Source organism: Nyctereutes procyonoides, unplaced genomic scaffold, assembly GCF_905146905.1.
Source record: "Nyctereutes procyonoides isolate TBG_1078 unplaced genomic scaffold, NYPRO_anot_genome, whole genome shotgun sequence".
NCBI lineage: Eukaryota > Metazoa > Chordata > Mammalia > Carnivora > Canidae > Nyctereutes > Nyctereutes procyonoides.
The window spans coordinates 21,423,914-21,436,236 of record NW_026575037.1 but is presented as its reverse complement, the minus strand read 5'-3'; the positions used below and the strand labels follow the sequence as shown (position 1 = coordinate 21,436,236).

Below are 12,323 nucleotides of genomic sequence, written 5' to 3'. Positions count from 1 at the left end.
AACCGCCTGGCCCTGTCTCTGCAGCCACCCCACAGGCACAGAAGAAGCCAGCCAAGGAACACTGTGGGCTGGCCACAGGCTCTGTCAACCTCCAGCATGTGTGTGTGTGTGTGTGTGTGTGTGTGTCTTACAAGGATTGTCTCTAAATAACTAGTTTCCAGGACTTGTGATCTTTCAACCTTATTCTGATGCCCAAGCTTCCTCCTTCTTGTAGATGTCCTCAGGGGCCTTTCTTACTACCTCCTTCCTCATTTCCTAGAGAGAGCTTCCCATGGCTGTCAGAAGATGTTAAAGAACAAGTCCTGTGATTAATGGGTGCCTCTTACACACCTTGCCAGCTGAGGCCAGGTGGGAGCCCGACACCTTTCTCTGCAGCCTGTTTTGTCCCCATGGCAGAGACGCTCCTGGGGCCGAGGCCCTTCTTCCCTCACCCTTTAGGGGAGCCCTGTTTTCTCTCCTGGTCTGGCCATCTGACACTCCATCTGCTTGGCCGATTATTCACATCCTTTGTCTTTTTCGGTAATCGATTGTGAATAAATGGTAGTCAGGAAACACGGCGTCAGGGCCAATGTCATTATCCCGCGATGACATTTCCATTTGCAGCACCGTGGTCTCTGGAAATTCTGAAAAAGAGTGAAAATGACCCGGTTTTCATACTACCTTGTTAGCTCAACTTCCCAGGGAGAAAAGAGCAGACGGCGGCGTGGGGAGGAGACGAACCAAGCTGGTGTTTCAGAAATACCTTCTCATTTGGACGACGTGCTGGAGACGGCCAGAGGGAACAGATGAGGAAAACGCATCAGGGAGAGGGAGCAAAAACAGAAACAGAGCGAGCCGGATGCTGGGCTCTTGTGCTAGCGCTGGGCAAGTGTCCTTTTACGGCTTTTGTACCAAGATCTTGAGCCAAATTAGTAGCGTATTGGTTTGGGAAAACCACAACCATCTAAGTCTCGTTAATATTTAATAAGGGCCCAGTGGAGCCCAGCCAGGGGTTGCCAATGAGGTCACAGCCGGGTAACTGATAGTAGAAGAAAACTCTAGGATAGAGCCCTGTACCCAGAGAGCTCTATCTCTGGGGGTGGGGGGTCACTTCCCAGCTGGCCCTGCTCCCTGTTCAGGAGACGAGACTGTGGTACCTGAGAAGACAGTGTTGGGTCCCAGCTTCCTGTGTTGTTCAAACCCCCATTCCAGACCATTCTTCAGGTCACTAAAATTCACTGGGCCCCAGTTTCCTCATCTGGGTCCCTGGAAGGATATTAATAGCACCTGATTTATCAGCTTATTGTGGGAGTTGGTTGAATCAACACATGGAGAGCGCTTAGAACCCCACCAGGAACATTCTAGGCATTCAGCAAATGGGAGCTATTATCATGATGGGTCTCTGTGCGCCATCTGCCATCCTCCATTCCATCCACCCAGCAAAAATATAAACGTCATATTCTGTGACATGCATGAGGCAAGTCACTAGGGATGGAAAGTTTGCAGAACATAAGTCTCCTCCATGGCTTTAATGTCTCCCCAGGATTCTGTTATTTCTTAACACAGTGAAGAGCACGCAATAGGTGGTATCAGATTGGCTCCCATTCCTCCTGGTTCCTTGACCTTGACCCTGTTCCTTGCCTGTTCGCCTTCGTTTACTTCTTCTGCTCCCCTGATCTTTCTCTTCCCAACTTTGTAGGATAGGTCCCAGGTGTCTCAGCCAAGGAAGGCCCCCAGAGTCCTGCCAGGCTCTCTCTGACTTGTCCTGGTGAGGGAGGCCTGGGAGGGGCAGGGCACAGGAAGTTTGCTGCTCTTTCTACTCAGCAGTTCTCTCTTCCCAGGCCTGGGCTCCTCCACACACTCTCTGGGGAAGCTGGAGGAGGGCCACTAGGCTCTGTAATAACCACATGTCTTCATGGTAAACAAGAACCAGATTCCTGGGGAGTGACGCGGGCGGGAGCCCTGTGGCCGAGCAAGGGAGCTGTGTGCAAGGGAGCAAGGGACTTGAAGAAACACCTCTACTTGGCCCTGACCTGTCTGTGGAAGGCCCAGGGAAACGCTGCACAGCCCCCACACTTAGCAGGCATACCCTGAGTTACAGGAGCCTTCACACTGAATGGCTCTGCAGACTCAGGTTCTGGCATCCTGGCTCACACTCACGTCCAGGGAGCATCTGGCCCTGTCTCCCCTTTGTCAGGATTTGTCCCATCCTCTTTCCCTACTCCTGACCCATGAACTCCTGCCCTTGGTAGTCATCCCCCACCCCCTGACCCTTGTATGAGGGATTGTACTCTTCCTCCCTGATGCCAGGAGAAGCCTCACACTCCAGGGAGGACGGCTTGATCCCAGGAACCCAAGAAAGAAGGTTGCCATGAGGTGAGCTGGCCCACGAGCTGCCCGGGCCTTCTGACTTCAGGCAGCATGGCTGATCTAGGGCTTTCCTTTGAACAGTGTTGACTTTGGAATTTAGGATCCGCTGGGCCAGGATTGAGGCCAAACACCATCCCTGCTAGTTCCTAGGTAGAAGGCTGGACTGGCTTCAATACCGCGAGAAGGCTACCCTAGAGCTGAGACAGCTTAGGAGGGCTGAGGATGGGAGGGAGCAGTTGACTATAAGTCTTTCTGAGCTTTTGCATTTCGTTCCATGTGAATGTATTAAAGATTCCAACACTTAAAAATGAATTCTGTAAGTTTGTTAACTTCCTGTATGTTAAGTATTAGAGGAGTCCCTTGGTCCTCTCCTCATGGCAGAAGGGATGATGAGACGCACAACTGCATCAGGGACACTTGGTTTGGATCCGACTTCGGGCTTAGAAGGGGCTGTCACAGGCAGGTGGCTACTCAGGTTTGAGATTTTGAGTGTCTGAATGACTTGGAATGTTACGGTGAAGGAGAGGCATTGCTGAGTGTGCTGGTCCAGGAGCAAGGACGTACCTGTCGCCCTCCTTTGATCCCTCCAGGCCTGGAAGGCCATGACTCTCCCATCTGGTGGACAGCAGGAGGCCTCCTCCACCCGGGGAAGTCAATGGGGCAGGCTGTTTGTCCTGCTCTGTTACTTGGTACCTGGGAGCCCACGGGGAGGGGATGGGCCAGTGCCAGCAGATGCCAGAAGCCACTTCCATTTTCCAGGTATTGTGTATTTGTCTTAGTACATTGTTTCTTTAAAAAGGTTTCTCTCCTTTTTGTTCCCCATCCTTACATTCATATAATATTTGAAATGTGCATAGCACTTTCACAAATATTACCAATGGCTCCCTAGTGCCCCTAGTTCAAAGCCTTAGTGGAATTTCTAGCCTTTGTTTCTGCCTCCCACCTCACAGAATCCTATATTCTGGCCCATACTGATTCCTTCCTTCCTTCCTTCCTTCCTTCCTTCCTTCCTTCCTTCCTTCCTTCCTTCCTTTTTTCTTTCTTTCATCTTTCTTTCTTTCTTTCTTTCTTTCTTTCTTTCTTTCTTTCTTTCTTTCTTTCCTTCTCTTTCTTTCTTTTTCTTGTAGTAAGAAATGCCCAGTGTGAACTCAAGACCCTGAGATCAAGACCTGAGCTGAGATCAAGAGACAGACACTTAACCAACTAAGCGACCCAGGCACCCCAACCACCTGTTGCTTCTAAATGGGCCATGCGATTTCTTGTTTCTTTCCATTCTGTCCTTCAGTGGTACCTCTTTCTCCAATGTGGCTTTCCTCCTCTGCCTAGAGATTTCTTGCTCATCTTTAGATGCCTGAGTCAAATGTCACATCTTCAGTGAGGACTTTCTGGGTGAAGAATCTGTCCTGTTCATGAGCTCAGGAGCACCATGCTTAAACCATCTCAAGGGTACACCTGTTAGGATGGCTATCACCAACACCCAAACCAAACCAACAAACCCTGGAAAGTAATGAGCAGTTAGTTACATGGAGAGAAATAAGAACCCTTGGCATCTGCTGGTGTGGATGTGGAAGGACACAGCTGCTATGGAAACAGCACAGAAGGCAGGTCTCAAAAAGAATTAAACGGAATCATTATATGAGTCAGCAATTTCACTTCTGGGCATAGACCCCAGAGAATGGAAAGCAGAGGCTCCAGCAGATATTAGCACACGCATGTTCACAGCAGCATTATTCACAATGGCCCAAGTGTGGAAGCAAACAAGTGTCTACTGAGGGAGGAATGGAGAAACAGAAGGTGGTGAGTACACATGATGGTGCATGCATACACAAGAGCCTTAAACAAAGAAGGAAATCCTCCCACAGGCTATCACGTGGATGACCCTCGAAGATGTCGTGCTCAGGGAAATAAGCCAGTCACAAAAGAACAAATACTGTATTATTCCACTTGTATGAGTTTCCTAGAGGAGTCAAGTTTACAAAGATAGAAAGTAGGATGGTGGGTGCTAGAGGCTGAGAGGAGGGTGGGAGTTGGGAATTAATGTTTAATGGGTATAGAGTATCAGTTCGGGAAGATGAAAAGTTCTGGAAATGCATGGTGGTGATGGTTGCACAATGTGAATGTACTTAACGCCGCTGAACTGTCCACTGAAGAATGGTTAAAGTTATAAATTTTATGTTATGGGCATAAATAACCATCACCATATTTGTATAGACATATGAAACTCCTCAAGGCACTCAACGTCGGGCAGGGGCCTCTAGGCACTCCCATGCCCAGCACAGTCCTTGGCACTAATTTGTGCCCAGTCCATGTTTATTGATATGGGAGGGGCACAAGGTTGATGGTGGGGGAGTATCTGCAGGCAGCTCTCAGGCTGGCCCACATGCCAACTCATCTCTTCCAGCATATCCAGGTTTCCCTTGCACCTGCTGCTCTAGCTCTCTACCCAGCGCCCTTGGGGAGATCCCTTGCCAGCATCAGTGAGTGAGCCGAATGACAGGGACTTGCCTGTAACATGTGCTATATAGGTCACACAAAAGGAAAAACTTACTTTCAGTGTTATAATGAGGCACCGGAAGTTCTGAGAGTATAAAGTTTTTAGGGTCACACACCTACCTATCTCTATGATGCTATAAGTTGTGGTTGTTGGAGGAAGGAGACAGATTAGGTGATTGCCTTAGGTCCTTTGCATCTCTACAATACTACAGCCTTCATAACCTAACAAGATATGTGGGAAAAAAGAAATTAGCTCCGACCTCTGTCATGAAGTGAGCAAAAACCAAACAAAATATAGTATAAATGCCACATATGCCTCCTATATTTAGGTCCTTCCTCAACAGCTTATATATGCTAGGATCCCAAACTCATGAGTGTCTCACTGACTTTATTCATTGCCTTTACCTCGCTTAGAGGGAGAGTCTTTGGGAATAAGAGTAAATTGCAGGTTGCAGAGCGTGTTTGCTTCTCCTGAGCCATGCGCACAGGCTGGGATGGCTTCCCCAGAGTGGCCTGGCAGGTGTCAGGTAGCTGGACCACGTACAAGAGCATTTAGGAACACAGGCTCTGACATATGTGGGAACACCATGAGTCTGAGGTCTGGTTCTTTCCACTCTAGTGTGGTGACTCCGGCCGGTAACTTAACCTTCTGAGCGTCATGTTTCTAATCATCAAAATAGCAGAAATAACACTACTTGCAGCCTTGCTGAGAAGATTGAAGGAGATCCTTGGCATGAGGATCTCTATTGCAGCGTCACAGCTCACATTTATAGAGGCCAATTCCTACGTGCCAGTAACAGTTTAAAATACTGCATAGTATTTAGGGAATACTTAAGGAATTATCTATCACCCCCTTTCATTATAGAAGTGAGTACTGAGGTTTAGTTAATGTGGTAAATGGGAAGTGGTAGAGGTGGGATTTGGGCTCAGAATTTGATTCCATGATGCTCTGCTGCCTAAGAATTATGTTCTCATGTGAAGCTAGTATCATTATACCCATTGTACCCTCATATCACTAACCATTCCACACGTGCACACACACGCTCATGTACTTCTTCTTCACCTCTCTTATCCTCCCATTTCCATTTACTTAAGTGAGGGAGGGAGGAAAAAAAATCCAGGGGACACAAGATCACCAGGCAAAGATGAAATGACCTTTTGAGTTGACACACTCTGGTTGTGTTCCTGGATGACAAATCCCCTTTTCTTTTTTCTCTTCCTCAATTCATTCTCCAGGCCAAATGAGCATCTGAGTTGCAATGGATGTGCCCAATATAGGTTAGACTGGAGGGACAAAGCTTTTTTTTTTTTTTTTAAAGATTTTATTTGTTTTTTCACAAGGGACACACACAGAGAAAGAGGCAGAGACACAAGCAGGCTGCATGCAGGGAGCCTGACGTGGGACTCGATCCTGGGTCTCCAGGATCACACCCTGGGCTGAAGGCGGCGCTAAACCACTGAGCCACCTGGGCTGCCCAAGGGACAAAGCTTTTAATACAGAGACAACAGCTTGAGGCTGCCTTGAATGTGGTAGATTATTTACTTCTTTCCCCTCCACTTCCCATACTAAGCTGCAGAATTATAATTAGGCATCTTCTAGTCCTAATTGGCCCCATTTGTAGTCCCTTTGGACAATGTTATATCTGTTGATGTGCAGAGGCTAAGTTTCCATTCCCCTTTGGGTACTTCCTTCTTTCTCTTTCCATTCCCATTCTTCCCCTCCACTGTAGCTGCTCCCTACTGTAGCACTTAACTGTCAAAGGTTGGGGTACAGACAGGGTATGGGGGAATGGGGGAGCAGATAATTTCTCCCCCTTTGGGAAACCCTCAATAGGGCATTCTTTTTAAATTTTTAAAGATTTTATTTATTTATTCGTGAGAGACACAGAGAGAGAGAGAGAGAGAAAGAGAGAGAGAGAGAGAGGCAGAGACACAGGCAGAGGGAGGAGCAGGCTCCATGCAGGGAACCTGACGTTTGACTCGATCCCGGGTCTCCAGGATCACACCCTGGGCTGAAGGCAGGGCTAAACCACTGAGCCACCAGGACTGCCCTCAATAGGGCATTCTTGGTGGCACTTGCTTTGGGTAGAATTTTTTTCCCGTGGATTAGCTCTTAGCACTTTTAAAGATTTCAGAAATTTTTGTGACGAATGATTCTTATATGTCATCCTCACATTGAAGACTCTTTCATTTTATCAAAGAATTCTCAACCTATGATAATTATTATCAGCCTACCATCTCTGTAGGCCCCAAATAATTTTTCTTCCAAAGGGTGAATTTTCAGTGGACAGATCTTTTCCTGTGAATCATCCTCCTTTTTGCAATATTCTGCTTTTTGCCATACTAGCATTAGTTACCAAGTCTAGTTTATCTGTGTGCATATGCATATCTAGCAGCCTATGGATGATCCTATCTCATCAAGAGCATGCTATCTGAAAAGTTCCAAGAAATCCACCTCTATAGAGTCCTACCCACCTTCATCCATTCGTAATGTCACATCATAGTAAAATGGGAGATATTTACTCCCTGATGATGTGAAGGCAGGGCAGGGGAAGCTCGGAGAAGAGAGATTGCCATGGAGCCACGATTTATCCCATAATATAACCCAGCTATGCAAGTTAACATAGACCTAAACTAGAAGATTGAAGGAAACTGAGATGTGGGAGACTTAAAGTTTATCAAAAATGGAAAGTATAGCTCATAACTCTTTGGGCCATTCCTGTCCAGAAATGGTGGACACTGTATTTCTGAAAACAAGAAGGATGTGTGGGTATATATTTGCTCAGGGTTTAGACTGGGAGATATGACCGTGGACTTCAGGTCAGAAAAACCTGGGTTCTGTTCTTTGCAAACTCTGTGACCCTAGAAAAGCTATTTAATTTCTCTAGGATTCAGTTTCCTCCCTTAAAAAAAAAAAAAACAAATAAATGAGAATAAAAGTCCACACCCCAAAGGGCTGTATAATAGTTGGGGTAACTAATAGTTAAGGTTAGTTGTGAATGATAGAAAACCTGGTATATTAGTTACTATAATAAGAAGGACATTTACTACTCTTCTATAGAAAAGTCCGGATAAGTGGTCTAGGGCTGATATGACAGATGTACGCTCACCAGGACATAGGCTGCTCTTATCACTTTGTTCTATCATCCTCAACCCATGGCCTATACTTCATGATCCAAGATGGCTCTTCAAGCTCCAGCCATTAAATTTTCATTCCAGCCATCGTGGAAGAGAAAAGAGGAGGAGAAGGAAGAGGACCTACCACTTCCCTTCAACCCCTTCTATTTATAGGTCATTGGCTAGAACTAAATCTCGTGAATACAACCAGCTTTAATGGAGGCTGGGAAATCCAATTTTTGCTCTGAGAAGTCATGTGCTTAGCTAAATATTGGAGGTTCTTTACTATCAAAGAGGGGGAAATGGGTATTGGCCCAAAAAAACTAGCAATCCGCCACAGATCTTTATGAGACTTAAATGAGATGATGCAGATGGAGGGCTGAGCACAAAGTAAGCACCCAATGGTCGTCATCATCATTCTCACGAGAAAGTGGGGGAATACTTTGAAACTATCCCAGCTGTTTCTTTATTTTAACCTCATCTTATTAATAATGTCACTCTTACCGACCTCCCTTCTAAGACACTATCGGCTTTATCTTTTTTGAAGGTCAGACACCTATACCTTATGAAATAAAATGATGTAAAAGGAAAGCAAGGGAATAGTGAACACAGGATTCAAGATAATGGTTGTCTTTCGCTGGGGAAACAGAGGTGGTTGGGGTGGGGATGGAGGAACCACCTAGTCATTTCATTGTCACAGCCCTAGTCTTTATTTTATTTTGGGTAGGGGATTCACGGGTGCCTCTTGCATTATTAAAAATAACTGATAACCAACTAAAAGTGGAGGTACCTGGAGCCAAGATGAGGCTGTATCATGATCAAAGATTCTAATCAATCTGACTCTACGCATATAAGGTCTTTAAATTGTCTTTTGGGCACGGCATCGTGTGGGTTATGTCCCTGCAGGTCAATGATAGGCAAAAATTGTACTTTCTATCTGCATAGACTTTTCACTTTCGAAGTGCTTCTACACATCAATAAAAACTGCTTAAGAAGTTTATTACACATCATTGAGAACGTGGCATTGTACAAATAGGACTATGGACTTCTGTGTCCTAAGGGAAAATAGTTTCTTTTTTTCTTATGGTAGCTCTATGAGGTCAGCAAGACAAATGTGTTATCACTTGTCATAGATGAGAAAGAAGGAACTGAGAGGGCAAGAGACTTCAGTGAGGTTATGACTAGTTGGTCTGCAAAGGAACTTAAGACTGGATCTCTTGCCCAGTGCTTCTCCCTTTATCCCAGCTCACTCCCAGTTATAATGCCTCCATTAGGCATTTATTCCGTGCCATATGCCAGGCACGTTGTGCTGATGTGTTTGTGTTCACGTAGGTGTGTGTTTTCTGGAGGCTGTGTGCAGTTTATGTAGTCTCTGTGCACACGCACACGACCATGCCCTGGGAGTCCTTGTGTGCCCCAAGCCTAAGTGGCCCATGTAACTCAGAGAGGAATCCCCAGCTGGGGTTTCAGTTGTCTTGTTATTCCTAGCTCACTGGGCTTCAGCATCTCCCCAGAGCCCCAGCTCGTTAGGAAGGTAGTTTTGGTATCAGGGACAGATCCCCAGGCAGGGGGGCACGGGGCAGAGGAACCAGCCAGCCATGCTTCAAAAATAATAATAATATTTCCTGATAATTTATAATTTATGAAGAGTTCTCATAAATACAACTTCATTAAATTCTCACTCAGCCCCGAAAGTACATGTCATTATTTTTGTCATTTACTCAGATACAAAGAGAGGATAGATGGCTTGCTGAGGGTACCTCCACTAGAGGATGGACTTGAGCTCAGGTCATTTGTCTCTAAACTCTGTGCTTTCCTATCTCTGAAAAGGCAGAGAGCTAATCTTCTTTCCAGCCATGTGGAGAGAAGCCAGGTGAAAGCTCAATGCCAAGCAGTAGGAAGCCCCCAGTGACACTCTCTGTGGGCAGAAAAAGACCAACTCAGAGCGTGGAGCAGCCCCAGACCAGGCTGGGACCTTCAATCAGCAGAGAGAGAGACTGAGCAGTTGGAGCTTTCCACCTCCCCATCCCTGCCTCCTTCCTTCTCCGTCCCTGGGCAACTCCCCTGTGTGCCTTGGGGGAGGTGAGAGCCCTACTGCAGCACTGGAGAGGGGAAGGTGGTTTCCAATCTCTGTGGCCTTAGGCAGTCTGTGTGGTTGAAGAGTGAGGGGTGGCAGGGCGGGGGACTCTAACCACATCCACCCTCCACTACTGCAGCTGGAGGTGAATCCCTCCCCCTCCAGCTCCCAGACCTGGGTCTGCGCCACTTTGGCCACGCCATTCCCTTGCTCCCTTCTGTTTTCTTCCCCACACATTAACACTACCTGCCACTGAGAGGCTGAGCATGGAACCTTGTACACAGTCAAGTTGTACACTGAATTAGCCCTGCTTTGGGGCACCTGGGTGGCTCTGAAGGTTAAGCGTCTGCCCTTGGCTCGGGTCATGATCCCAGGGTCCTGGGATCCAGTCCCATATTGAGCTCCCTGCTCAGCGGGCAGTCTGCTTCCCCTCTGCCTCTCCCCCTGCCCCCTGCCCCCGTGTGCTCTCTCTCTCTCTCTCTTAAATAAGTAAATAAATAAAAATCTTTAAAAAAAATTAGCGCTGCTTTGAAAGAGCTAATATTTATGTTAGGGGAACTGTTTTCTTCCCAGCCCCATGTGGTGGACTCTGCGGTCCACTCCAGGAGGCCCTCCCAGAAAGGTCGCCTTCTGCTCCACCTCTTGCTCCATCCCTGCCTGGGCTCAGTCCCCAGGGGCCGCTACCCTCAGACTATTCCCTTCTTTTCTCCCTGAGCTGGATCTCCCTGGACGAGGGAGCTCTGGAGTGTTGAGGGAGGACACATTAGGGGCCACGTGCCGCCACAGCCCAAGCCCTATTTTTAATTTTGCCTTATCAGTAATCAAGCTGAGGCTTTGTCTTCACCTGTCCGGTTCCTTTGTTGTATTTCTCAACTGTCCCACTAGGCAGAGCGGGAGCGGGTCGGCAGGGGGTGTATTTGGTGATCATCCCCCACACCCTCAGCACGTGCAGAGGCCCTGGGGCGGCGTATGCTTAGGGCCTCCCCAGCCACCTGCCCTGACCCGGGCTACTGCAGGCCCAGCTAGGTCCTCGGGATCTTTCCCAGAGATCCGGCGCCAACCTGGACTCCAACCCGACTTCTGAAAAATACCCGCTTCTCCTAATGGTGTAGGTTCAGCGACTAACTCTTCCCTGCCGGAGATCAGAACCTAGTCCCCAGACCTCCCTTTGGGCTAGAGTCCTCTCTGAGTCTCCCCCCACACCCCCCCCCCCAAGGTGCTGCTATCCTTTCCGCGGGGTTAGAGGAGCAGGTGGCTTGCTCGGGTCCTCCGGGCAGTCTGAAGGTCAGTCTCTCCTGTTCCCATTCAGTTTCCTTTTTTTTTTTTTTAGCTCATTTACATAAAAGAAGTTCAAAGTTACCATTGCTACACTGTTGGTGGTCACCCCACGATCCATCTTTTAACTGCAGAGCGATACACTGATGGGAAGAGAAATGCAAGAGTCAGAGGCGAATGAACGTCGCGAAGCGATTGCCCGCGCGCTCACCCCGTCCCCGGGACCGGGGGCTTCTCCGCCGCCGCCCCGCCCGCGCCCGGGTCTCCCGCGGCTGCTGCCCGCCGGCCGGCCGCCCCTCCTCCCCAGTGGCTCCTGCTTCCCGGAGAGACGGACGGACCGGGCGGGCAGAGGGGATCTGGGGGCTCCGGGGCGCCGCTCCTCGCACACGCCTGCCTGCCGGTCCGCGTGGCCCCGGCCGGCTACCAACCGCGGGCTGGGGCCCCGCGCACCCGCGGCGCCTCGCGTCCTCCCCTTTAAGGCCGGCCCCGCCCCCGGCCCCGCCCCCGGCCCCGCCCCCGGCCCGGCCCGGCCCCTCCGACCCTCCCCTTTAAGGCCGGCCCCGGACGCAGACGAGGCTGTGACGCGGCCGCCGGCCCCCGGGCTGGGTGCATCGTCGCGCGGCCGCTTCCCCCCGGCCGGGCCCCGCCGTCCCGCGGCCGCCGAGCGCCAGGCCCCCGGGGGGAGGCTGCGAGGGAGGCAGCAGGCCCGGCGGGCGCCAGCGGAGCTCGGCGGGACCCACGGAGCCCCGCGGCCCGCCGAGCCTGGAGCCGGGCCGGGCCGGGGCAGCCGCCTCCAGCCCCGAGCAAACTTGGCCGCCGGGCGGGGGGCGGCGGGGACCCGGTCCCGAGCCCGAGGGGGGGGCGGCCGCCGGCCCCCCCGCCCCCGCCCCCGCCCCCGCCCCCGCGCCCGCCGGCCCCCGCGCCCCCGCGCCCGCGCCCGCGCCCCCGGGCACCATGCTGTCCGGCTCGCAGGGCCACAGCCCGCCCGCGCCGCTCCCCGGCCCGCCGCCCG

The 12,323-nt window shown here is 50.0% G+C and overlaps 1 protein-coding gene across 1 annotated transcript in view; it reads left to right on the top strand.

Moving 5' to 3' along the window:
- MAPKAPK2 (MAPK activated protein kinase 2) overlaps nt 1–12,323 on the top strand; it is a 63,286-nt gene that overhangs the window by 6,293 nt on the left and 44,670 nt on the right. The window contains exons 3-4 of the mRNA XM_055319180.1: nt 11,446–11,711; nt 11,865–12,152. Of these exons, the coding sequence (XP_055175155.1) occupies nt 11,446–11,711; nt 11,865–12,152 (554 nt within the window). The remainder of the gene's footprint in view (nt 1–11,445; nt 11,712–11,864; nt 12,153–12,323) is intronic.